The sequence below is a fragment of the Lichenostomus cassidix genome, chromosome 5, assembly GCF_008360975.1.
Source record: "Lichenostomus cassidix isolate B80296 chromosome 5, HeHo_3.0, whole genome shotgun sequence".
Taxonomy (NCBI): Eukaryota; Metazoa; Chordata; class Aves; order Passeriformes; family Meliphagidae; genus Lichenostomus; species Lichenostomus cassidix.
In genome coordinates, this window is record NC_139486.1 from 44,060,446 (window position 1) to 44,087,521 (window position 27,076).

The 27,076-nt window shown below is 40.2% G+C and overlaps 1 protein-coding gene across 1 annotated transcript in view; it reads right to left on the bottom strand.

The window, feature by feature from the left end:
* The window catches only part of LRP5 (LDL receptor related protein 5), a 135,235-nt gene that overhangs the window by 82,617 nt on the left and 25,542 nt on the right, over positions 1-27,076 (bottom strand). The window contains exons 2-3 of the mRNA XM_085062713.1: positions 15,256-15,652; positions 1,272-1,469 (exon numbers count right to left, since the gene is read on the bottom strand). Coding sequence (XP_084918839.1) covers positions 1,272-1,469; positions 15,256-15,652 — 595 coding nt within the window. The remainder of the gene's footprint in view (positions 1-1,271; positions 1,470-15,255; positions 15,653-27,076) is intronic.

Sequence of the window (27,076 nt, forward strand, 5' to 3'; positions counted from 1 at the left end):
TTCCACACACATGTAGTAAAGTCTATCAAATTTGTGCATGAAAACTGCAGAAACAGCCTGGAAACCTCAAATCAACCTGGAAACTCTCTCAAATCAGACAAAATATTCATGTTGTAGAGAAAAAGAAAGATTTTCATATAATACAAACCTGCAGCCAGACTTTGAGCTGCCACTGCCTCCTGCAAAGGCCTTTTCCCTTGTCTATACTTCTGACTGTCAGTCAGTACTTGTCACTTCCTACAATACCACCATTATCCAGCTCTTACACAGTGCTCTCAAAGGAACTTCAGAGTGTTTTATAAAGGATGTCAATATTGCTATTGCTCTTTTATGACTGTGAAAATCAGGCACAGAATGCATCTCAGTAAAAAAAAAAATTGAGAAACACCATGGAAAATGTTTTTTTGGGAAAGGCATATTATTCTATTACACAGAAATGCGTAAAACAGAACTCCTCCAACTTTTCACCAAGGCAAAACAATTTTATTGACACAGGCATTTAAAATGTTATGAAATCATGAATATGAAAATGTCATTTTAAACGACCTGAAGACCAAGGCCAGACAACAATGCAGAGGGTACTTTGCCAGGACATTTTACTTACATATGACACTCACTTTTCAGGACCAACACAACCTGCCTACTGAACACTGCACAGAACTGAAGATGCAATCTCAAATGCCTAAGTCTGCCCTGTCTGAAGTGTCACTTCTCCATGTCTACAAAAGCCAAAACTCAACAGCACACTTGGACAGGAGCCACCAAACAAAACTTCCATACTGTGCTTTCCAGCAAGCTTTAGGAAAATCTGCTTCCTAACTGCGTGTTGTCTGAAACAACCTGAAACTGGTTAACTAACAGACATGACATCAAGGATATCTTTAGATGGGACCAAGGACAAAGGTGTCTCAATGCATATTTCCTGTTGGTAAAAAAAAATTAACAATACTATAAATTCCCAGTCACTAGTTAAATGTTATATTGCCTACAGTCAAAACTAAGCATTCCCAAATATTTTCAAGAGAAGTAAGAGCCTAAAAATGAAAAATCCTGCTATACAAGAAGGCTGTGAATAGTCTATAGTGAAATACTGATACAAATAGTCTTACTTTTAAAACCAGTTTTATAGTTCTGCAAGGCTACTAAAAACTGCATTTAAAAAATAAAGATAAGGTATTTGTATTATTCTAGTCTACTAAAAAGAAGGTCTTAGTTCAAAATGAACACAGGAAGTGGGAAATAACTTAGATAATATTATAAAGGAAACTTACCTAAAGGAACCATCCAGATTTGCCCTATGAATGAAACTCAGTTTTGCGTCAGCCCAGTAAAGTTTCTGCTCGTCAAGATCTATCGTGAGTCCATTTGGCCAATAAATATCGGAATCAACAATTATTTTTCGCATGCTGCTGTCCATTCCTGCCCGTTCTATTCGGGGTGTTTCACCCCAGTCAGTCCAGTACATGTATCTGAAAAAGACATAAACAATTATGCCACAAGACATGATGGGAGAGCAGCTCTTTGCAAAGCCTGTAACAGTAAATACATACAGCAGCGTACAGACACCAATATTTACTCCCAAAACTTTAACATACTTATAAAAGTAAATCTAACCCCAGGCCCACAGGGCACAAAAGAAGTTCTTCATGAAATCATCTCACAAGCTTTGCCTCTGCATAATGTATTTATACCATTCTCTTCCAATGCTGGGCAGTACCTGACTGCCATAAGCATTTACAACTGAATAACACCCTTGTGTGGCCAGTTATTACAAATTAGTATCTCAAATCACATTCTGAAACAACTGATTACCTATCCAAGCAGGTAATGACCACAGATGAACCTCCTTCTGCAAGTCTAAAGAGCAAAAAGGAATGAAATCAAGTGCCCTGAAATTTGTTTCTGTCAATAAATAAATCAAGAATCCATGAAGACTGAGAAAGACATTAAATTTTTGGATGTTTTTTTCCCATTCCCGCCCATGTCCCAGTTTCCTTGTTGCTCCACCTATGGGCAATTTAAGCAGCCTGAACAGACGCTAACAGCACATACCAATTGGAAAGGACCAGATCAAAGTGTGGCAAATCACACATCTGCACGAGAAGTTGAGATTGTACAGTTACAAGAGAAATGGTCTGGTGAGAAGAGGACAGCCAGTTCACAGCTGGTAAACATTACCCAGCATTGTATTCCAGCTTGCAAGTTCAACATGCAAACACAACAAAGCCAAGCCCCAGCACAGCTGTCTCAGGCCAGGCAGAGAAATGATGATAGAAATTGCTCACTTGTGTCATAATATACATACACCTGAATGTGAGGGCAAAACAAGTTTTCTCGTTGAAATAGTAAAGCTTCCATGCAGGTGAGTCTTCAGGTTTCTGAGACAGCTCACTTTGAGTGGCTGAGGCAGAACCATGCCCCCAGATGCCTTCCCAAAGCTTCCCCAGCTCCAGCCACCAGGACAGACTGACTGCTCCCGAAGCAGAAGCAGTAGCTGAGAGCTGCCCCAGCTCACAGGACAACCTATGAATGTAAATTGCCACTCATTTTGGTTTTCCTTAACAAGTCAGGCTGTAATTTGCGGCAACTCAGATTGTGTGGGGAAGCAGCTATTGACAAACAACTGAAGACACAGAAAAGCAGCCAGAAAAAACCTGTCTGCGCAACCAGCTGCTGAATCACACTGTGAAACTGATATGGCCAAATACTCATTTTTTCAGGTCAAATCAGGTTTCTGATCTAGCTCATCTGCACTAGGTTGCACCATCTGCGTCCAACTCTACAGGAACAAAGACAGACAAAAGATGGACTGCTGAATGAAGAAAAACATGTCTATTAGAAGTGACTTTGGGCCATATCATATGGCTATGACAATCCCACACTTATTCATATATTGAAATGTATAAATGCAGACTAAGTAGCAGCTTACACCAAAATGAAAAATCCCACGAAAATTATTTAAAAGCAAAAACAAAGGGGACAAAATTAACTAAGTCCTATTAAACCTTTAAAGCATGTTAAAAGGATGAAAAAATATCCTCTAAATTACCATGGAGCAAAATTCTTCTCTTCAAGCCTTCCATTAAAATTGCAGCCTGCACTGAAGCTCAATGCTTTAAGATGAAGAAAAGGGAAAACAAAAAAATCTGTAAACCAAAGGGCCCTCATGGCTTTTCTATGATATTAAAGGAGCTCCAGCTCAAAAGCCTCTTCCCAAAAAATACTGTTGTTTAATTTCATAAGTGATGTGTTTACCCTTGGCCTCACAGAGACTGCTGTACAAAAGTAGTACTTTAAAATCCACACACAAATTTGTCACAAGAGAATTACATCTCTATGTTTCAGCACCATTACCAGGCACCAAGCTCAATGTTATTCAAAGGTTTAATACTACGTGGTATTAGCACAGTAACTGCACCCCAAAGGAAGGGTTAGCAGGATGAAGATGCACTCGGACAACCTGGAGAACAATCTGAATGCAGGCAGCCTTCTTTCAAAGCACTTCTCTCTCAGTGACACTTTTTTAGAGCAATATTCCCTGTCACCACCTTGTCCTGACTACAGGGTGTCTCTGCAATCCCTCAAGTATTCTAAAACTGATCCTCTTGGTGAATTTTTCACAGTATACTGAGCCTCTGCAGTCATCAAATACCTAATGAGGTAAAGGTTTCCTTCCCTCTGTGTGCTCCACAGAATTCCTGTGGTCCATCACAGGACCACATACCAAGCCATGGAACAACAAACACAACTTTTGCCTCCATTTACCTATCTCTCCTTTTTAAAGAGGCTTCTGTCCTTTCATTAGACAGCAGTTGCTGAATTGCCATGAATTCTAGGAAACTGGCTCTGGTTTGGGGATCTCTTAGCACACCAAGACCCTGAATTGGGAGTTTGGAAATCAGTGTAAGAGGAGATTAGCAGCTCCTGCAGCAGGACTGGTCCTCTCAGGTCTAAGCAAGCCTGTTTAAAACTGTGCCACTGACAAATGGAGCTTCTTCTCCGGTGCCCACCTCTGATGCAAGGAAACAAAACAAAAAAACCCAAAACCTTTCAGTTACCTTAGCAAGTGATCAGTCAGACCAATGTTCCCCCAGCAGTGGTGCTCAAACAGAAGCAGCAAATAAAGGCAGCAGCCAGCCAGCTGAAGCCACCTATGAAACTTGCCCTGAGAAAGAAGCATTTCTCATCAACTACGGCCAGGCAAGTCACTCACCCCTGACTCTACAATTAGCTAGGGCAGTCCTATTCATACCTCTTCTTTCACCTTCTCTAGCCTAACATCTAGGCTCTTTCGACACTTTTTTGGCAGCACAAGGCACAACACAACACTGGACATGAGACTAACAGGCCATAAAATGTCATGTTTAAACTGTATGCCCGCGATGGATTTTCAAGAATGCACAAAATGTCAAGTTTTCCCCTTTTTCGCCCTCCTCTATTTTGAGTGAGAAAGCTAGTTCAAACCAAGTTAAAAATACAGTGTCCTGGCTGAAACAGAGTGACCTGAAGACAGATTTTTTTTTTTTGCACAGTTTATAAATCCTAGAGAAAAGAAACATCTATGATTACTATGGAAAGAATGACACAAGCTTAGCTAAGTCAGCACTGCAAACTTCACTGAAACAGTAACAAGAAATTTTGGGGTGGTGGAAAGCTTCCTTGATATGATTTGTGATGAAGAGAAAGAGAAAGGCTACCTATCCTTGAAATAACCCATAGATCTGATTAAAAATATTAGTCTCCTATCAAAAGTACTGAAATCTGCTTGCACTAGTTGGTTCATCACAGAAAGAGCAATACAGGAAAAACAGTGGAGAAATAAATTATATTAGTAATGTCCTGAAGTAACTATTATGCCTTACAGCTTGCATCTTTCAAATGCCTACAGTATACATGATGAATTCTCACACAAAGAGCAGACACAGAGACAGATTGGAGCTTTATGGACAGGATGAGAACATGGCAAGAAGCATCAAGTGGCTGCTCAGAGAAAGAAATCAGTCTGCATCCGATAACAGTTTATATGTGAGGAACTGATTTGATTCAACCTGACTTAAATTAAGCTTAATTCAGGAGCCTGGAGTGATAACTGACAGATTATTTCCGTAGAGGGTTAAAAAAGGGCTTTCCTAAATTTATCTTTTAAAGAATGCTCAAGAGTCCACATTATTGACCTCAACAGAAAACAGGCACTTTCAAACAGTCAAGACATCACCAGTGTTTCTGGGACATATGACAGCTCAGGACTGGGTTTTTTGCTTTCCAAATATAAGCTATTTTCCTGGTATTCAGTACATTAGCAATCCCTATTGTTTTCATTTCATCATTTTTTTAAAAAATGGGTATTTAGCCCAGATAACATTTCAGAAAAATAAATAGACTAAGCAAAGAATCTCAGTCTGTTAGCACCTGTGCTATTATGCCTCCCAGTTTTTGAAGCCAGTTTGGAAATATGCACACTGAATAATAACAAAGAGCCTAAGGCAAGCATTTGGGTACGTTTTTTTTGTTTGGTTGATTTTGGTGTTGGTGGTGGTGTTTTTAAATGTAAATTACAGAGTTTTAAATACCCCTGGGCCAGGGCACACCATAACAACTGTAAGAAGCTAAAAATATCAAAACCAGTATTTTTGTACACATTAGATCAATCACATTCTGGGACCGAGATCTGGCATCTGAGGAGTTTTATATCCTGCTTGCATTGCAACAGGTCAATAAAAGTCTAACAGCCCTGAGGCTGTGAAAGAAAATAAAAACATGAATTCCTAAAGAGTTAATGAAAGAAAAAAAAAAGCCATTGTGAGCAAAATTCACTGCTAAGCAGCTATCAAAAATCAATACTCTTAAAAGAGAAGTAACCAAGTAGCACCCCAGAAGCTCTGAACAAAAAGCAGACCTTGGCCAAACTTGTGGGTTACTTTATTTAGCTCTTCGGAGATGCTTAAGTGTCTTTCCCCCCCCTTACTGGTTTTTAACCTCAACTCCAGACTTTCAAGGCAGAAAGCAAGAAGGGGCAGGGCAAAAAAGAGACTAACATCTAACAATAATTTCCCAGCAATTGTATCAATTCTGTCCCTAAACTGAACTGCACTTTGCTACACCAAAAAAACCAGCAGGGAATGAAGCAGAGCAACAGCCAAAGCTCCATCAAAAATAAGATGTAAATATATCCTTGCTTCTGAACATACAGCCCTTAACAGTCCATCCAGTCCATCATCCAGCAGCCAAAGTACCAAACCCAAGAGAGCATCTAAAATTCACTTACTGCTCTATATGCAAGCACAGTAGCTGCAAGCTTCACTACCAAGCTTTCTAGTCAGAACTTATTTAAATGCAGCTCAACTGCAGTCAACAAGTCACTGGGTTTTGGCATATAAATTACCATACTGAATCAGGGCTTAAATGGTGCTTCTGTCCTATCAGAAGAATGGGACTGAAAACCACCTTGCAAAAATAAGCAGATTTTGAAGTTGGCAAACTGCACCCCAGGGGTTTTTTGTTGGCTTTGGTTTTGGTTTTTTTGTTTGGTTGGTTGGTTTGTTTTCTTTCCCCTGCTTAGCTCATTTTCAAATTCCAGGTGCAGGAGCAAAACCAGGATGAAGACTGTATTTCCCCTCAGTTTTAAAGCTGCAGGTAATTTCTTATTTCCTGGTGCTTTATGTCTCTTGTCATCATTTTTGCACAGATTACAAATCAGGGCTGTGCCCTCCAAGAGCAGCTGATCAGCTATCTGAGCTGGAAGGTATCACAGACATAATAAAAAGCAGCCAACACTGCCCAAACACTTTTTCCATCTCCCAAAATGCAGTACAGTTGCCAAACCTTACATAACCTGCTTACACAAAAGGGGCCAGTTGTACAGATGATATAAATCAGTACAAACTTCTCGGATTTCAACAATGTTCTCAAACTTACACAAGCCCGTGGCAAAAAACAGGAGTTTACAGGAAATTGCTGAGAAGTTTAGATTCCTGCACATTTAAAGCTTACTTCCCCCATCCCACCTTTAAAGCTACAAAAACTCCGCTGTGAAATTAAATAGCCCCAACTGCTTACAGAAGGAAAGAATCTCACATAGCAAATTACTTACTCAAAGTAACTTTTTTTTTTTTTTTTTCAAGCACTAAATTTTGAGACCTGGACATTCTTGAAAAAATTATTACATCAACCCCAAAAATATACCTCAGCAGGTAACCATTACAACTAATCACATTGTATTCAAAGAAAACAAAGCAAACAAAACCCTTGAGAACCAGCCTCCTCCACTAGAGTTTTCCTACAGTGTCTTTTATTCTGACTGATTTATTCTTTTAAAATAGATATATTACAGACATATAGTATAGTACACTATTGCCTACTGAGAATAAAGAGGGAGGACATAACTGCCTGTCAACTAAAGGATGCACAAATATTATTGAAGTGCTTGCAAGGAAAGAGCACATCTTTCCTTGCTCACCCACAGGGAGGAGTACAACATCCTAGTGATCTCCTAAAGCTAAATAAGGTCACACTCAATACAGCTTCAAGAGCCCCTTAAAAAGGTTACATGACAGCATGAAGCTGAAAAATCCTTGGAAGAAGGGACTCAAGAAGATTTCTGAAAACATTCATTTGCTAAAGGAGGGCAGCAGTAAGGAGATACAACACGATTCAGGGGGGTTAAGAAGAGAATTTTCAACTTGAAATACCTCTGATACATTAAGAAAGAGAAACTGCAGAATTTCCCTTCAGGGAAAAAAAAAATTGCACATGCTTTGCATGTTATGCACCTTCCCTTCTAAAAGCACATGCTAGCACATTTGTATGCAAAAACTACAGAAAACAGAAAAACAACACACAGCCAGGTTCTGAGTACCTCTGAGGCTAGAGACTCCACAACCTCTCTGGGGCACCTGTTCCTGTGACTCATCACCCTCACAGTAGAGAAGCTGGTTTTTCTCATTTAAGCGGAATTTCCTCTACTTTAGTTTGTGCCTGTTGCCTCTAGTCCTTTCCCTGGACACCACTGACAGGAGTCCAGCTCCATCATCTTTCCTCCATCCCACACACTGATAAGATCCCCTGAGCTTTCTGTTTTCCAGGGTGAACAATCCCAACTCAATCAGCCCCGAGTTCTACGGTGGATGATCCAGTCACTTTGATCTCTGTGGCCCTTTTTTAGGCTCACACCTAAAAAAGCATGTCCATGTCTCTCTTGTGCTGAGGATCCCAGAACTGGGCACAGCACTTTAAAGGTCATTTCACCAACACTGAGAAGAGAGGAAGGTTCACTTGCCTTAATCTGCTGGCAACCAATGCATTTTATGTTTCACTATGTTGATGCATTTTAACTCGATACTGGGGAGAGGAACACTCCAACTACAGACAGGAATTTGTCAAGGAATGCAATCTAAGCATGTTAATTTGCATGGTTTTAGTTTTAAACACAGTAACAAACAAAACCCCAGGAACACCTTCAGCAGGTTATGTGGGAAAATTCTTACTTCAGCTTAATACTGATGCTTAATCTTACACTAAAAAAATTAATTAGAAACATTTTTTGTACTAAACCAAAGAAACCCATTCATGACAAACAGAACAGCACCAGTCCAGTCAGACCAACATGCTGTATATGTCATGATCTCCATACTGTGCAACTATAAAATGCAGCCATTAAGTTATCTAATCAAAGAGCGTCCATCACCTCTTTGGTCTCAGAGCATTCCTGACTTCACCCAAGAAACCACTGCAACACACACTGCCACTGTGACAACTAAAGCCATCCTGCTGTTCCTTCCGCTCCCTCAAGAAATGGTGTAGAAATTTAGAAGATGAGAATACAATTCCCAAACTACTTAATAAGACTTAATTGTACAGGGCAAAGAAGTATCAGTCTCCATGACACAGGATAGGAGCAATCACAGAATCTGTAGCAAAAGTGCTAACAGAGGAGGGAGGTTCAATGGGATTATTAAGGAAATCTACACATTTCCACCTCTTTCCCTTGCAATTTTGGGGGACAGAGAAGAAAATTCACATTTTTTTCCATCATCTCTGAACAGGCAGGTCTGTTCTCAAATGAAGCAAAAGGTCTTTGAACAATATATGACCTTTAGTCAAACCTGTGAACAGGAAAAGGGAGAAATAAGCAAAAGAGACTAATGAACTATTTAAAGAAATGCTGTCACCATCAAGGACACTCATCTGAAAATTAGAGTAAATAACAATTCCCACAAAAACTTCAAGTTTCTTATGCATGAGACTATTTGCAGTTATTTGGACACACATATCAAAAGCTTTCCAAGTCCCAGAAATTACAGCCATACCAAGACATTGGATATGACTCTGAACCAATTTTCCAGTTGAGTATTTTTCTTTCATTTCAAGATAATAATTGTGCTACTCATATATTACAGAGTTTCAAATAACTAACCAAAAGCTTAAAAATAATTTTATACTTGCAATTAATTACTAACGAGAAGCACACAGGATATAAACTAATCTCTAGCTTTCAGGCAGCAATAAGCATGTTTCACTCAAAACCAGAGCATGTTCTGCATTTTAACCAAGCCATGAGTCAGTTTCTAAAGAGCACAGTCTTCCTTCAAAGAATGTTTCCTGCATTTCTTCTCCACCACTTTCAGCGGACACAAGTTTTTCTTCAGTATTCCCTCTCCTCTCAACGATTCCAAAAGAGATTAAGACCAGAAGATACATTGCTTAAAAGATATCATCATTCACACTTATTTGAATCAAAAGCCTCAGTCTACTGCAGCTCAAACAGATCCCAATAATTTCAACACAGCAAGCTAATGTGCCTTAAGTACCTGCCATGCTGCTCTGTGGGATCAAGGTCCTGGTGAATCATCAGCAAACACCACTGCAGTTTTAAGTGCTGATATAAACACAGTTGTGAGTTAGGTCAGAACAGCTACACGTCTGGTTCATGGTTTCGCTGTGACACTGAGGAAACACTGGATTAACAACTAGGCATGTCTGAGGCTTTTCATTTTAGACTCTGAACTGAAAGCTTTTTAATTGTGATAGCTGTCCCTTCTATATCCATTTTTTAATATCCCATTTGGCACATTTATCATCTAATCCTTTCTTCAGTGCCAAATATACTTTAGGTCAATGGCAGCCACTGCTGGCAGATATTGGCTGATCTGCCATAAGAAACCTGAGGCAATGGCTAAGCTGGGCTATGGCACACTCTCCCTTAATGCTGTTCAGAACCTGATTAGACTTGTTTTAATCTCTAAACTAATAACCATTCTGCAGAATGCCAAAACTGATGATTTATTTTTACTACTCAGTGATTGTCGCTGTTGAGCAGCTAGAAGAGTAAAGAAAGCACCAGTTCTCAGTGGCAAGAAGGAATGACCTTTATTGTTTTGATTTCATCACATATATAGAGTTCTCAAAAGTCACCCAGATTGGTCGGTCAGAAGCCCTCCCCTAGGCCTGATTGGCCAGGCCTGCACCGTCCAAGTTCTGGGACACTGTTCCAATAACATCCAAACTTTATCTTTATTTATAAAACACAAAAAGAATTCTCATGGGAAAAGCCTGTGCTAGCCACAAGTGATTTTTTTTTATTGCTGCATTCAAATTTGTATCTTATTTCCTTCCCCCAAAACCTTAGCTATTTGAAAAAGGGAAGATTGCTCCATAAATGAAGTCAGCTTCTGTGCCGGTACACTGGCAATGCCTCGCCCAACAGACCCACACCATTTCATGGAAGACTTTTTAAGAACTAAAATGAGGAAGGAAATGCAGAAAGAGGTTTGCAGATTTCTTTCAGTCAGTCAAACCAGTTCAAAAGTCCTTAGTCTCCTCTTTCAAATCCCACCGAAGTTGGCAGGCCAGCTCAGGTATGGCAAATTCAACAACCCCAACGACTACACCAAGTGATGACTGTGGTTATACCCACAACAAAAAACCCACAAGACAGCACACCTTCTCAAGGCAAGCAGTTTTAATCTTTCCTTAAAATAACCATTTCACAGACGTTTCACAGATGTTTCACTCAGCTCTTTGCGCTTCAGCAACCAGAAGGGCCAGAAATTTCTCAAGCATTATTGTCTGCTGAACAAGCCAAGCTATAGAAAATACAGCCTGAACGTGGGCTGACTCCAGAAGGTAATACAGCAGCCATCAAACAAGCAGGAACAAACTCCAGATTTGTATTAACCAAAATAAATATCTCTAATACATTGTAGACTTTAATAATGTGAACTAACTGCTTCCTTAAGCACTTAGTGACTATCAGATATGAGCATTATGGATATGCTACAGCTCCTCAAAATCAGAGCCCTGCGTTACCCAGAGAAGGCAGCAAGCCTTGAGATTTATATGTTGTAGATTTAATGACCCTTGACAACACACATTTTAGGCTGTTCAGATCTAAGACCTTCCCTACAGAACTGAGAATTAACTCATTTGTTTTCGCTACTCATTCATGCATTCTTTTGAAAATTTCTTTTCAGGAAACTGAAGTTTGCTAGCCATGACACATGATAAAAACTTGTTTATCAAATGCATTCCTCCTTCTTCAGACTGTTCATATTTAAGTTCTTTGCACTGCATTGCACAGAATTTGAGCTACCTCTTCAGCTGGACTTGAGTAAAATCTTTACACACAACAAATTCAGTTTTGTTAGAAGTTGCTGTCCTGAAAACATGGAAATACTTATGCAAAGGGTGCAAACTTAGTAACACCAACATTACTGAATCCTCCATCAGCAGTCTACCTATCAAGACTGTATATAAATGCTAATGTTCTCCAAAACAATACCAAGAATTTTAGCCTAATGTCCTCCATTATATAAATTCAGCTTCACACAACCTACAGCAGGACTGGGATCTAAATGTTCAAAACAAAGCATCAGCAAATTTGCAGAACAATGCTTTGTACTCTCCTCTGCTTAATTTATCCTTCATTTCAGAGAAGAATAATTGTATTATCACTTATTCTGCTTCTTTTAATTCCTAGAATATAGAGTGGATCCAGCAAGAAAATTTAAACGTATATGGGAAAGAATGATGCGACATATTAAGCAGCCACCTGTTAATTATGATACTGTCTCAGGGCACCACAGGACCCTGCACAATTAGTGATTTTCACTAGCTCTGGGAAGAAGACAGACCCATAGATAACCTTTAAATGTCTCACAGCTTACCTTAAAAAACTGAAATTTTAGAAATGCACTGAGTGATTGTTAGGTGAGAGGGATCTCTCTTTTTGAGTTACAACCTTGAGATAATCACTGCCTTTAAGGAAGGAAGAGAGGCTGGGTGGGCAAAAGATGCAGCTCTCTTTAAAAATGTCACTACACCACAATCGTCTGACTTACTACTTAGGAGGCCCATCAGAACATCTGAAAAACTACACTCCTGAATGCCAATTGGAAATCACAGAAAAGCAGGCCTCAAAAGGAAACTCCAAAGTCAACCAGCCCATCTCCCATGTCCTAAGGCTTAGTCATTACACTTCTAATGCTCCTGAGAGATGACCACTCTATATTCAATATGTTTTTCTCCATTCTCTCAAACTAGTCTATGTCTTGAAGAATTGTACTAAAATGGAATAAAACCCACTCATAAAGCAAACCCCACTCTTGGCATAACACCCCACTGCAAACACCTCAACACAGAGTTCCCCGTCCACCTCTGCAGAAGAGCCTTACTAAAGCCAAAAGATGAGAAGGTGTCACCATTCTGCACAGCAATATGTCATTTTCTCAACAGAGGGAAACTAGATTTGTTTGACTTGGAGCATGCTATACATGTTTGGGCACTACTAGTATCAGCTAAGCATTTGCAAACTGCTTATTTGTCCCATTTTGCTTCTGGAAACTCAAGTTGACTAATGAAGTTTTCTTCCTTATTTTCGAAGTTTCCCACCCATACTCCTCTAGTAGAAACTGCTAAAGGGACAAAATCACTTCTATGGAAATTCTTCCAAACTGAAAGCAAATGACTAGGCACTGACAGATTGCCTCAATCAATTCTACGAATCCTGGTCTGAGCTTCATCAGATTTCACAATCCAGAAAAAACCCCACAAACTTACTCATGTGCTCTGGTCTGATCTAATCTAATTCTAGCACAAATTCCTACTCTTCTGACAGTTGTAGTAACTGTATTAGCCACCTGATTCCAAAAACTTATTAACTAAAATACAAATAAAAAGGTATTAAATGGTTCTTTTTTCCTACTGTCACCCACTTTTCCTCCCCTGAGAATATCTGGAAAAAGGAACAAGTGGTTCTATGGGAGCTCAACCCCACAGCCTGCTGTGCCTAAATCAAATGTCATGATCACTATTTCACAGATGCAGCTATGAAATATTTCAGAACTACCAGGTGAAATGAAGTGGTTGTAAAGGCAAATTTGAATGTTTTATTTCACAAATACATGTGATATCTGATTTTTTTCTTTTTTTTGAAAGTTTAATATATTAGTTATTCAAGCAAAGTTTCTTTGATTCAACACTTAAAGAAACATTCAAAAGGCAAGGAACTGCATCCACTTACAAAAAGTAAACCCAGCATTGGCATTTCATGGAAAATGCCATACCATGCTGGGTAGTCCACCTCACCATGAAATACTCAATTTAACATCATATTCTCTCTTTAAGTATACCATCCAACACTACATCTAATTAATCAACATTAATTAATTCTGCATAGATTACTTGCTGTCAGGATACAACAGGATTCCTGTTAATTTATTTAAAATACCTCTATACAACAATGTATTGTGGCAAGAATTCCTTTCACCTAAAGCCATCTGTAGAGAGGCAGGATTAAGAGGACAAAGACCTCTCTGGAAAAGTCCTTTGGTCCAACAAAGTCATCCCACTTCCCATTTTACTGGTAATGGCTGTACCCTTCCAACCATTATGTGAAGGATACAGGCAGCTCCAGCACTTGATGTGTCAACAAAACTAAGGATTTTATTTCTTTGGGTACAAACAGTTTCATTTAGCACTTGTATGCCCTTTATGTATTCATCATAAAAGCGCCTCTAACTCCTCACATTCATCTGGAAAATCTTATGCAGGAAACACCACAAAAACAACTGAATAAAGTTCCCATCTGTGGCACGGAAAGTGCTGACATGGCAAATCTTAAGTTGCCCTCTGTCGCTTAGATTCCATTTTCACTTCTTGCACACCTGAAGCAGGTAGCTTCTCAAGAAACTGTCCATCTCCCAAAGCAGGATAAACTCCCAAATACTTTCTTTTTTATGGTTTATACTAAGCCCTTGCATTAACTCAGCATCATTTTGCGAAGAGGCCAGACTTGGTGAGAGTATCAGGTAACGCCAGATTTTCCTACAGATGAGAAACCTACCTACATATACCCTAGAGGAAGATAAAGTGACCTCTGAGAAAGTGTTGTGAAAACGGCAGCAGCTCAGTGGCAAACCAGCTCACTTGTGTGGATCTGTGCACACAAGAGAAGTGCATTTCAGTTCTCTCTCCTCGTTTTCACGAGGGGCCATGGAGCACAGCACATCTTCAGCCATCACTGCAGTGAATGCCAGGCACAAAGGACAGCACACCAGCACTGCTTGTGCACAGGGAGAGCAAATAGCACACGTGAAGCGGTGGGGAGGACTGGAGAGGAAGGGAGGAACCACACACATACACAAGTATTTTTAAGAGCAGTAGAAGTGACACATCCAGCCTGTACTCTTATTATTTCCTAACATGGTCACCTCACAGCATTGAGAATCCACAGTTTCACCTGGATTCTTTCCCTTGCTGGCACAAACATTATTATTCAACATCATCACTTAGAAATATCCTGTTTCTGTTTACCAGAGCATAGCAAGTGAGAATTCCTGTTCCAACACATGCAGATTTGCACATGTTGCTGTCTACATTAAATAGACATCATATATAAAATCAAAGTTAACTTACCAGACAAGATAACTAAGAAAATCATAATAGCAATAAAAAAATGCTTGGAAAATTAATTACTTTTCCAAAGTGTAATGGGATACGCCAGGTAATTATACTGGTTGAATATTTGGCTTGGCACCTAAGAACAGCCGAATTTTTCTTTTTGTCTCAAGGTCTGGGCTGCCATTTCTTGCCACAAAATTTAAGTTCAAACATATGTTAAGTTACAGATCTTGAGAAAAATACCACAGGAAAATGTAAAATGAAACAAAAGGCTATGTGTTCTTTTTCTTTTTAGAACAAAAAACTCAACATAAATCAGCACCATATCCATTTAAGCATTTAAGCCAAATTAATATTTACCCATGAGCCGGATCCAAAGCTATTGCCCTGGGCTGATCAAGGTCTTGCCAGAAGAGGACTTTTCTAGCTGTTCCATTGAGATTAGCTACTTCTATCCTATTGGTTTCTGAATCCGTCCAGTAAAGTTTTTTCCCAATCCAATCACACGCCAGGCCGTCCGGGGAAACCAGACCAGAAATGATGACGTTCTGCACCACATTCCCAGTTTGGTTAATGTAAGTTTGCTTGATGGCTTCTTCACTCACATCTGTCCAGAAAACGATGCCTTGTGAATACTGGAAGTCAACCGCAGCAGCATCTTCTAAACCACTGACCACCACAGTGGACTCCAGCTTCGTGCCTCCAGCATCCACGAGCCGGACATCCCGCCGGTTGGCAAAGAGCAGAAAGGGGGATGCTAGAAAAGACAAAAATGAAAACATGTTAGCATTACAGGCATCTACAGATGGTAAAGAGCTGACTATGTATGTGGCAGAGGAGGATTTCGCTTCCCAGACCAGCAGGGCAGAGAGTACAGAAGGTCACGTAAAAGAAAAATGCATAATATCCAAAACCCTCTTTCTTCCCTGTGTCAGACAGAAGTGTAAAACACAGATGGAAGAGCAGGCCCAATTCTTTATCTACGGGATATGAATAGCAGCTTCCACATAGTCAAGAGCTCAAACCAAGACCTTTCAACAATACCCTCAGCAACACCTTCTGTCTGTTGTTCTAACCCATGTTTAGAAAAAATTAAGTATTCATGGTTTCAAAGCTTTGTTCAAACCAGTTGAATTAGTAACAAGACGCAGAAAGCAAGCTCTGATGCCTTTTAGTAGCAGGCTGGAAGCTAACACCACAAGACACAACACCCTGAAATGCTCCTACCAAGCACCCTCCCAAATGGCAAAAACTGTGACAGTTTCAGAACTACTGTCTTCTCTCCTGCACCACGGCAAAAGGGAAATTCAAGACAGAGCTTGAAGGCAGACAAATGATGTGGGTTGTGGAAATTTGTGGAGACTGCTGTTAGTTGAAAAAGGCAGGCAGGGCAAAAGGACAAAGGTTTCCCAAATTCCCCAATCTCCCCCCAGTTTTTCTCACTCAAGCAGTAGTTGCCAGAGTCCTAGACCCATCACCTGCTGACTCCCAGCTTCATGTGCAATCATTTCACTTGACATGCTGCCTCCAATGCACATTCAGCAGACCTCTCAATTCAAGGAACAACACACAGAATGGAGCAGCATATATTACATCTTCTACGGCTTCAGGCCAGTGATATAAATACCTTTTGTTTCGAATTCATGTTACTGTATGTAATATAAAAGAGTTACTTCTTGATATTTTCTTTCAGATTCAATCCCTCCTGCACTTTTTTAAAAGAAGACAATTTATACAGGGTCTGAATTGCAGGTCTGCAATGCTAGCAGCCCTGTCAAATGCTAATGCCTTTCTCATGAATTCTGGCTACTCTCTCACTGGAGAGCGTGTGCCACTGCACATCCCTGACAACAGTTTATGCGCTTATGTGCAGGCCAAGGACCTCAGAATACACAGCTCAACTTCAACTTCAGATGAACTCAGAAACATGCATAATATTTCAGAGTTTTTATTATTATTCTCCATGGCCTTTTTTCTCCCCCCAAATCAGGAAAGAGATGGCTTCATTTCGCTTTTTGAAGGATGAGTTTGCTGATGCAATAAGGAAAATTTACATCACCTGGTGGTTTTAGTGAGGGTCTCAGACAGCACAGAGAACCAATAAGAATCATTCATGTTTCAGTGAAAATGCAGTATCTTTGTTTTCTACAGTATTTAACTCAAGAAGGTTTATACAACTTGAGGAGAATTACTTGTCAAGAAATGAAGTCTCAGTATCCCTCCCATTTAATTTCCTAGCTTGCCAAGTCCTTTCCTCAGTCATCTTTAAAAACACTAGGAATAGCATCAGGAAAGTCCGACAGGTTAGTTATTGAAAACAGACAAAAAAATGTCTAGAATACCAAGTGCTTGTTTTCTTCTCTGCAACTCATTGGTTCTCTATAGCCACAACTGTTTTAAGTGGCACTGTATCAAACCATTTGAACACTTGGGAAGTTTCATGTTAGAAGGCTCTAGGTCAAAAATTCTCTGGGGCAGAGAACTTCTCAAGTTATGCACACTGCCTCACAAAACCAGCCCCATGTCCAGCCAAAGATCAAAGCTGTAAAAAGTAAAAAGCTTCTGTAGAAAAGTTTTTAAAATACTGTTCCAAAAACATGTTTAGAGGAATATGAATAGATGGATTTTCATCTAGACATTTCCATGCTGAAGGCATTATTAATGCTACTACAAAGGGAAAACTAACCTGAAATATCAAATCCAATCAACAGCAGAGGAACTCAACAGCTTCTTAACTAAAGATCAGACATGAAAAATGTCTAATCCAATCAGAATCAACATTATCTCAGCTCCCCATCCCTTTCAAGGGATTTCTTCCCCACCGATGTACACAGTAGGGCAGCAGCAGGCAGATAACACATTAACCACCGTGTTCTCTGTCACTTCTGTGCTTGAGTCGTCCTGATTGAAGTGCAGCCGCATTGTGCTGGCCATGAGCACCCAGCAGGGAAATCACACTGCCCTGCTTGCAACTGGGGTAAAACCTTACTGCACTATTCACTCATGTAAACTGATTGATTATTGAAAATGGCCAGGCTTTATCCCCTGTAAGAACAAGTAATATTCCACTTCCTTCAGAAAAAGACAAAAAGAAAAAGCAGAACTCTGATTTTGAAAACTATATTCACTTCTCTGCTCCTCCCCACCAGCCTATTTTTTAATTCCAAACTTAATTTTTAAAATGGTCACAGAGCCTTTTTAGAGCAATACTGGTTCGGAAAACAAACAAACAAACAAACAAACAAACAAGAAAAAGACAAAAACTCTAACAAAAAGCAGTGATCAAAAGAACTGCATCTCAACACAAATTCTTGCCTGGAATGATGCTGAAGAAACCCCATGTGTCTCATATAAATAAAAGAAATAAAGCAAAAGGCAGAAAAGCAATTCAATGCTCTGCTTCCACAGTCTTCTATTTTTCAATCCAGGTTAGAATGTGGTGGCTCATGAGCAGTCAAAGTCAGCTCTGCTAACTCTGCAGCTTTAACTAAATACAACTGCCAAGATGTCCCAAGAAAAGTTCACAGAACTTCTCAAATTTTCAGCTTTCCCAGCTAGTAAACAGTAAGTCAGAAAGAGGTAACCAAGACAGCAAATGTGTTTCTAGGAAGATAGATGCATAGCATTTAGTTTCATAAAATTACTAAACCCAACAGTTTAGCAATTCAAAAGATACATTCATATTCCACGTGATGACAACCAACAGGGGTTTTAAGGCATTAGAATGAGAAACAAAACAAGCTCAAAAAGCATGGAAACAAACAGCATTGACCAAAAAGTTGATTTGCTGTGCCATCAATAAACCACACTAGAGATTCAACATTATCCCACCCATAACACAGGGCAAGTTTATTTTGAACTCCACATGAAAGTAGAACTAAAACCTCATTTCCAAGAACACGAATACCAAATCATGCTGTATTCTCAATCCTGAACTGGGCTTGATGGTCTACAGAACACTCTTGTCCTTGATCCCTTTAATTCTTTATTGCACAATTCTTGACAAGGCAAACTGGAAGGTCAGTTAACAGGAGTTTCTGAGGAGATGGATGGGGGAGACCCAAAAAAACCAGCAATAACTGTCTACCATTAACCTTCAAATGAGCTTACTTGTTTCACAAGAGAAAATACCCCTTGCTTGAGAAGTTATTCCATGGTTCGAGACTCAAAGGAACAGCATGTTATGCTCTATTTTGATCAGCAATACTCTTGACAACTGCAAATTGCTTGAAAAGAGAAACATCAGTTTCCATTTTGAAAAAATAGAAGAATAAACAGTGAAAGGATGAATAATGAATGTGGAGGATAAACTGTTTTTATCCAATATATTACCACCCAATTGAAATGACATTTAAACATAGTCACAAAAAATATATATTCTTTTTCAGTAAAATTAGAACAGTTCATATTTTTCCATAATAGGCAATATTTCAAACATCTGTACATAGCTGCAATTCAGAGTCTTCAGATAAAACAAAAAAAAGAACCTGAAATCCCACAAATTATCAAATAAACTCTAAACAGATAACAGCCTAAATTATACAAAGTTACAGACTTTCTTCTTGCAGCAATTCTACAATCTTACTTGGATCGTGCAGTACTTTATCAAAACCACCTCATTCTAGAAAGACATATTATTTCTCTGCAAAAACCCACCAATTTTCCAGTGGTTTTCTGCTAACTGGAAAACACACCCTTGACTTGACAACGTAGTGAGCCATCTACACAGAGGCCTATTGTACAGCTGTGTGAAAATAGAGCTTCTCATGAGTCTATTAATTGAAGAAAAGGAAACACTCCTGATTAGGCCAGGTAGGAATCAAGCAAGGGCTCAGTTTCCACCTTTGCCTTTGATCCTTTAAATGCTCATTCCTTGTCTAGGGCCAATTACTAAATTTTAATTGTTTCACCTGCATCAGGGAAGTTGTTTTGTGCAAACATAACTTAAGACTGGAGTATTTGTACACTTTTGAATAATACATTTTGTTGACCACCATAAATAGTACCAGTTTCTGAATTCAGTTATGAACTTCCACTGTTTTAATTGTACCAATCCCATTTAGAACACTTAAATTTTATTAAGTGCTTCAGGAGTACCTGCTAGCCCCAGCAAAGTGACACGGAACAAACAACTGAAAAATGCACTATATGATCTTTGCTATTAGTTTCACTAATAGCTTTCTAAAAACCAGTTTGACTGGGCTCAACATACATATTAAAACTAAGATGATCATAAATGATAATCAACAGCACATCTGTCATCACTTTTTGGTTTTTTGCAAAGCTGCAATGTTTCTAAGAGAAGTTAAGCAAGAGTTTTAAAAATTTATATTTATACAACTGTTTCATACTTGTCGACATGCCTAGATTTTGTCTCCTTCCCCTTAAAGCCAAAATAGAAAGACATGAGAATACTGATTTCTACCCTTGAAAGCACCAGAAGCACAGAACAAACATAAATCCTATGTATAGCACAGGAGAAAAGCCTAACTTAACAGTTCTTAAACCAGTTAACTAGGCTAAAGTTCATGGAAAGATTTAACTGTGCTTTTAAGAAAAGTGGCTGAGGATCTTGGGAACCTGGCACACAACATAAAATGAGGATCTTATTTTAATAAGCATACAAGTGAAAATAGCCATCCAAAATTACAGCATGTGCACCAACTGATATTTTAAATATTATTTCAATCCTTAACAGGACAATTGCAATGGAGACCTCTGTGGTTAAGCCATCTGTAGGGCTGGACAGAGAGGATAGCATAATTCTTGCAGCAGTCAATGTCCCAAACCACAAAAACATTTATTACCAAAGAGCAAAAAACCCCCACACACCCCTGCCACAGGCATGCAAGATGGTGAAAAACAAACATGTCAGAACTTTTGCACCCAAGGCTGCACCATGTTAGGGAAACTCAAAGGCAAGATATGGAGTAAACATGCATCAGCACTCTACACGTAAAAATCGCTGCTATGCTGAAACAAGACTGCATTAGTAGGGTCCTGGCAGCCGTAAATTAATTGGAGAAACCACTTCTACAATACAGAGTAATCCCTCTTGTCCAGCTTTAACCCTCTGGAGCATATGGAGGCTTAGACCTTGGATGTCACAGAATCGCAGAATGGTCTGGGTTGGAAGGGACCTTAAACATTATCTAGTTCCAATTCCTTCTGCCATGGGCAGGGAAACCTTTGAATAGGTTGCTCAAAGCCTCAGCCAGCCTGGACTTCCAGGGATGGGGCATCCACAGCTTCTCTGGGAAAAATATTCTAGGTCTCACCACTCTCATGGTAAAGAAATTTCTGCTTAATAACCAATCTAAACCCACTCCCTTACCCACTCCCTTTCAGTTTGAAGCCATTCCTCTTTGTCCTGTCACTAAATATTCCCATAAAAAGTCTCTCTCCATCTTGCCTGTAGGCTCCCTTCAGGTACACCCAGGTCAACTCAATGCCTTCTCTTCCCCATGTTGAACAACCCCAATTCTCACTGCCTTTCCTCACAGGAGAGGTCCTCCATCCCTCTAATTATCTTGGTGCCTTCCTCTGGACTCTCTAAGAAGTCAATGTCCTTGCTGTGCTGGGAAACAATCAACTTCAAAAGATAAGATTAAATGTTGATTTTCCTGTACTAACTGCACATACTCAACCCATGTTTTAACTTGCCAAATAGAGTCTTCTAAAGAATAGAGGGCTATGGCTGTCATCCTCAAAACACATTATTGAAAATAAAGTGCATTCCCAGTGTAATAACTAAATTACACAATACTCCTGCTCCAACACAGAGGTAGGTGTTAGCAACTTTTAGGGGACAAGACTAAAAAACACCAGGGCCCCTTGATTTCACTCCTACTTGCACCCCCTCAGCAAAGAACTTTAGCAGGAACCTCAGCCCAACAATTTGTAAAAATCATTCCTCCCGCTACAAACATATCCTTCCTTCTGCTATTAATTATCTCAAAGGGCTGCAGTGAAGCCACTCATGCTTGAGTAAGGCACTTGAAGATATTCCAACAAAAGGCTCAACGATGCACTCAGCTCTTCATTCCTGACACAGGTAAGACTTCTCTGTGAGCTGATCCTGTCAGTGATGGCTGGTTTATACCACTGCTTGAAAATAAACGCCTTCTCCAAATTACATCCCATTCCTCTAACCCTCCTGTTCAATCCATTTCATGGGAATTTTGCTTTCCAAACCATGAGGTGTTCTGGTTATCAAATAAGGAGGACTCATTTCCATTTTATCTGATTTTACTTAGAATCAAGGTCTGAAATTCAGGATGAGACCACTAAGAATATCATACATTTACACACATGGTATACAGCAGATGTCAGGCAACTTTTGTGAACTTTCCTCTTTACCAGCCTATATTTTAAATTATTTGCATGGTCACCCCAGGCATATACCAGCATGCAGTAATCCAATCCACACTAGTGTCCCATATTATAAAATGTATTTCTTAAAAGTTTTGTTTACATATGCTAAGTATTATCTGGAGTATCCCTGCAGAATACCAGAAGACAGACAAGATCTCAGTGATTTATTTGCTATCAGGCTACAGTAAAAGCAAGGCTGTTAATCCATCAATGCACCTACAAGATGTGACACGGCTTTAGCCACAAATATATTTGGAAGTGGGTTATGTAAATAAATTATGCAAGTTTAAAGGACATCTGGTTTAGCAGCAGCAAGCTGGAAAGGGTCCACAGAAAGTATATAAAAAAGATTTAAGTGGGTTTAGAAAACATAAGAAGCTTGCTCTTCTCATTGAGAAGCTGGGAAGGCTGTGAGATAAAAAAATAGTAAAACAACAGACCAATCAGCAAACACTTTTTTGAGAGGCTGAAGTTCAGTTTTTCTTAGCCAGTGGAGAAAGGACACACTGAAGAAACTAGATCAGGTTAGACTTTGTGGCGTTCATCGGTGAGGAAGAGAATGCAGACACAATGCAGAGAGGAACATGCTCTGAAAATACTACAGCACAACACAGAAGCTACAAAACTGCTTGCAAAAGGTGACTTTTAATAGCAGTTGGATAGCCATTCCACAGGTATGGTTTTTGTACAGTTAATTCCTGCCTCAAGAGAGGAGTTTCTTTTATGTGTCTTGAAATCAAAACCAAATTTAAAAAAAAGAGTTCAGTGGACTGAACTCCTCATACTACTTCACTGAAAATCTTGATTAAGGGGGTCTGGGACTGACTGTACTTATGCCAGGTTTTACACAAAATAGTTTTGAACTTTCCAGTAACTCACATCACTGTTTCTGTTGCACTCCTGAAACAGACGAATTTAGCAGCTTTATCAAATAGTAATGTTAAAATATCGTTTAAGAAACTTTGAGCTACTTTTGTTTTATTTTTTGAATAAACCATCAGCAAGCCTTTTGAAGATCTTGTTATATTTTTCGCATTGCATAGGGTTCCCACACACACAATAATGACAGGGTTTTAGGAGGATGAGAGTTACTTCAGACCACTGGTTTTGTTTGGCAGCCTAGTTTTGAAATAATAATGTTAGCAGTAACAACAAAATATAGCAGTGATTATATACCATTTCATCTCCACTGGCCTAAATTAGTTCATTTCCTTTGGTCAAGAAATGCCAAAGTATTTCTCTGAAGAGCATGCTCTGAAGAAGTCCAGCACAGGTGCTTTACACAAATTATGAAATTTAGGATTTGTTCTATTTAGCTGGGTGGCAATTAAGTATTTCTAAAATCTCCAACACCACACTCTGAACTTATCCATTATTCTTCTGTCCTGTGTCTAGTTATATTACCTACTCCAAGTAAAAAAAATTTTCACATATCAAAAAAGCTAAATTATTGGATTCAGTGTGCATAATTTAGTGCACTTCCATCTCTGCAGATCCTGAAAGCAAGCTACATGTGTTCAAGACCACTTTTATGTGGACACATTATTTTAAAGGAGGGTTTCTCAAACTTTTCACTCCTTTTCCTAGGCACACCACACAAATGCCACTCCTGGTGTACCAGGCAATGGCTCTCTCAGACTGCCCTTAGTACTGCTGTAGCAAATACAGAAACTGGTTACATAGAACAGCATATTTCAACTTCTAACACAGCATTAGCAGCTGGAAGGGATGACAGCCAAGCCCATGTGAGCTGACAACATTACAAGGACCACCAAGCAGCATACAGAACATATTTAAAGATCTGCTGAAAAACTAAACAAAACCCAAAATATCAGCTGTGATTTGGGGACACATCAACTTACGATGAGATACTCATCGGATAAGACTTGCAAGCACTTTAAACATTTTATTTAGAGAAGAACATGATTCACTAGAGCATAAAGCAATTTTTATTTGGTCTGTTTTGTTAGAGGAAATTTCTAAACATTATTGCAAAACTGGTTCTTGGCAATCTCTCTCTGTGCAATACAAATGGTGTTCAGCCAAACAGTTTTGAGGATTGCAGCCTCATGCAATCCTGACTAGCTAATGTTAAGCAGATAAAATCTCTGCAGTCTGAACCCCCACATCTTCCTGACCTCAGGAAGGCTCTCACCCAAGCTTTTTACAAAGGTTAAAATATACATGGGATTTTTCCCAAAAGCAGTATACTGTTCATAACCCTTTGTTTGTTCTTCTGAGGCTTCTGCTGCAATTTGCTATTCAAGAACCACAACGCACATGACAGCTCAAATACAAATATACCATCAATTGGGGATTAGGGAATTGGCTTCCGACAGACACCAACAACAAGCTTTGGAAACTACTGCTTTGAAAATGGCTGCTAAACTGAGCATTCTCCAATCTTACAAGTCAGCTTTTGAGTTTGGTGCTGGTTGGAGATTAAGTTCAGATCCTGCACTGAACTCCAAGGGAGCTTAAACTGACAATTTAACTTCAATGATGGTGTCCTAAGTTGCAATATTGATGTAGTTAAGTATTCTATTACCACCAGCTGTGGGCCATTAGCTGCTATCACCCACTCCGGATGACAGACAATGGGCCATCCGTTAGCTATCATCACTTGCTAATGACCCACCCCGCATGACAGGCAATGAGCCATCAGGGACCCACCGTGTGACTCATGGACTTATCTCATCCCATTGTGGGATGCTCTGCCGAAGAGGGAGGAGCCAGGTGTTCCCACCTGGATATAACCTGGCCTTGGAACTGCCTGAGCTAGCCCTGTCTACTGGGTTCCCAGAGGACCAGAGCTACTACTGGATCTTCAGCTGGAGACTAGACCTTCACAGGATCACTGCTTCAACTGGACTACTTCAGTTGGACTGCTACTACCACCCTAACAGGGTGTTAGGTTGTATCTGACTTTGTCAGTGCTTTTCCTTGTATTATTTCACTTATTTTTAATTTCAATCTTGACTTGTGATCTCCCACTGGTTTGTTTTCAAACCAAGACATATTTTGGCGCCCAACGTGGGGCACGACCTGGGGAAACTCAGAAATACTATCACCATGATGCTCAGCTTATCTATATGGGTGCTGTATCTCGCTCTCTATATTTTTCCTCAAATGAGAAACTATCTGCCTGTCGTATTGCTCCTGTTGCGACCAGGGAATGGCATGAAAATTGCTCTATTGGTTTATTATGCCTATTGCGTGGTAACCTGTGAGGCGATGAATACCATTCGGAACGTATGCTCAATTTTATCTGCCTGGCCTAATCTGAGCCGCTACGTCTGGGACCTCCTCAGCAATCGCACCCAGCCTCTGGGGCTAGGAGGAGAGAGTGGTTTCTTCCAACATTTCAGGTCAGGCACAGCCGTCCTTGACAATATTGAGTTCTCTCTGGATGCTAGGGATGGCATAATGTTTTTGTCAGTTCTGTTCTCTTTGACCAGCACCGTGTACCTCATGCTGAAGATCAGAACATTATTTTGTCTTCTTGAGGAGAAACAAAGCAAATCAGAACAGCCGAAGCCTGTAGCAGTTGCCCCCGTCCAGAAAAAGAAATCAAAGAGCAAATCAGTCCGCATAGCGACTGATGAGGATGCAGCAAGACCATCTCACCAAGCAGAAGAGACAGAGCCGGAGATTATCACTCGCTCTCTATCCCTGGGGGAGCTGCGTGACCTACGGAGGGAATTCACCCGGCAGGCGAATGAGTCCATCTTAACCTGGCTGCTCCGTATCTGGGACGCCGCAGCTAACGACACCATTCTGGACGGAAGTGAGGCCAGGCAACTGGGATCCCTGTCCCAGGATGTGGTCATTGACCAGGGGATTGGGAAAACCCAGGAAACTCTCAGCCTCTGGCGGCGATTGCTGGCGAGTGTACGGGACAGATACCTCTGCAAAGAAGACCTCCAGATGCACCAAAAGAAATGGAACACAATAGAACAAGGTATCCGATGCCTGAGGAAATTGGCCGTGCTAGAGATCATTTTCTCAAACAACGAGAGATTCCCCAAGAACCCAGATAATGTCCAGTGCACTTCACAAATGTGGCTAAGATTCGCGCGGCTCGGACCAGAGATATACTCTCGTTACCTGGCAACACTGCAGTGGAGAGAAGGCGAAGACCAGGTGGGCGTGTTAGCAAACAAACTGAGAATTTATGAGGACACTGTCACCGCCCCACTACGCACCCAGGTCTCATCGGTAGAAACAAACCTAGCCGAGCAAGTCCAGAGATTGATTGAAGAGAGCCATCAAAAACTAAAAAAAGAGCTCACAGAAAGATTTTTCCATGCCACACCAAAACCAACCCGAGTCTCTGCCATCAGGAGCAGACGTACTCCAGTCAGGGAAAGAAAACAAACTCCACGACGTGACCTCTAGTTTTTCCTTCAAGAGCATGGGGAAGACATGAGGAAGTGAGATAGGAAACCCACCTCCACCTTAGCAGCCCGGGTACGTGAATTGAAAAAGGAAACATCCATTTCAGGAGGCTCATCTAGGTACAACACTGCCCCAGTCTCTTGTGGACAGAACCCCCAACAGAATGGAAATGATAATATGACTGATCCTCTTGAAGGAACCTCAGGAACACATTTACAGAAGAACATCGTGCACCAAAAACAGGATTAGAGGAGCCCTGCCTCTAGCCAGGTAGAGGAAAGGGATAATCGGATCTATTGGACTGTGTGGATCCGATGGCCTGGCACGTCTGACCCACAAAGATACACGGCTTTGGTTGATACCAGCGCTCAGTGCACCCTGATGCCATCCAGGTATGTGGGGACCGAAT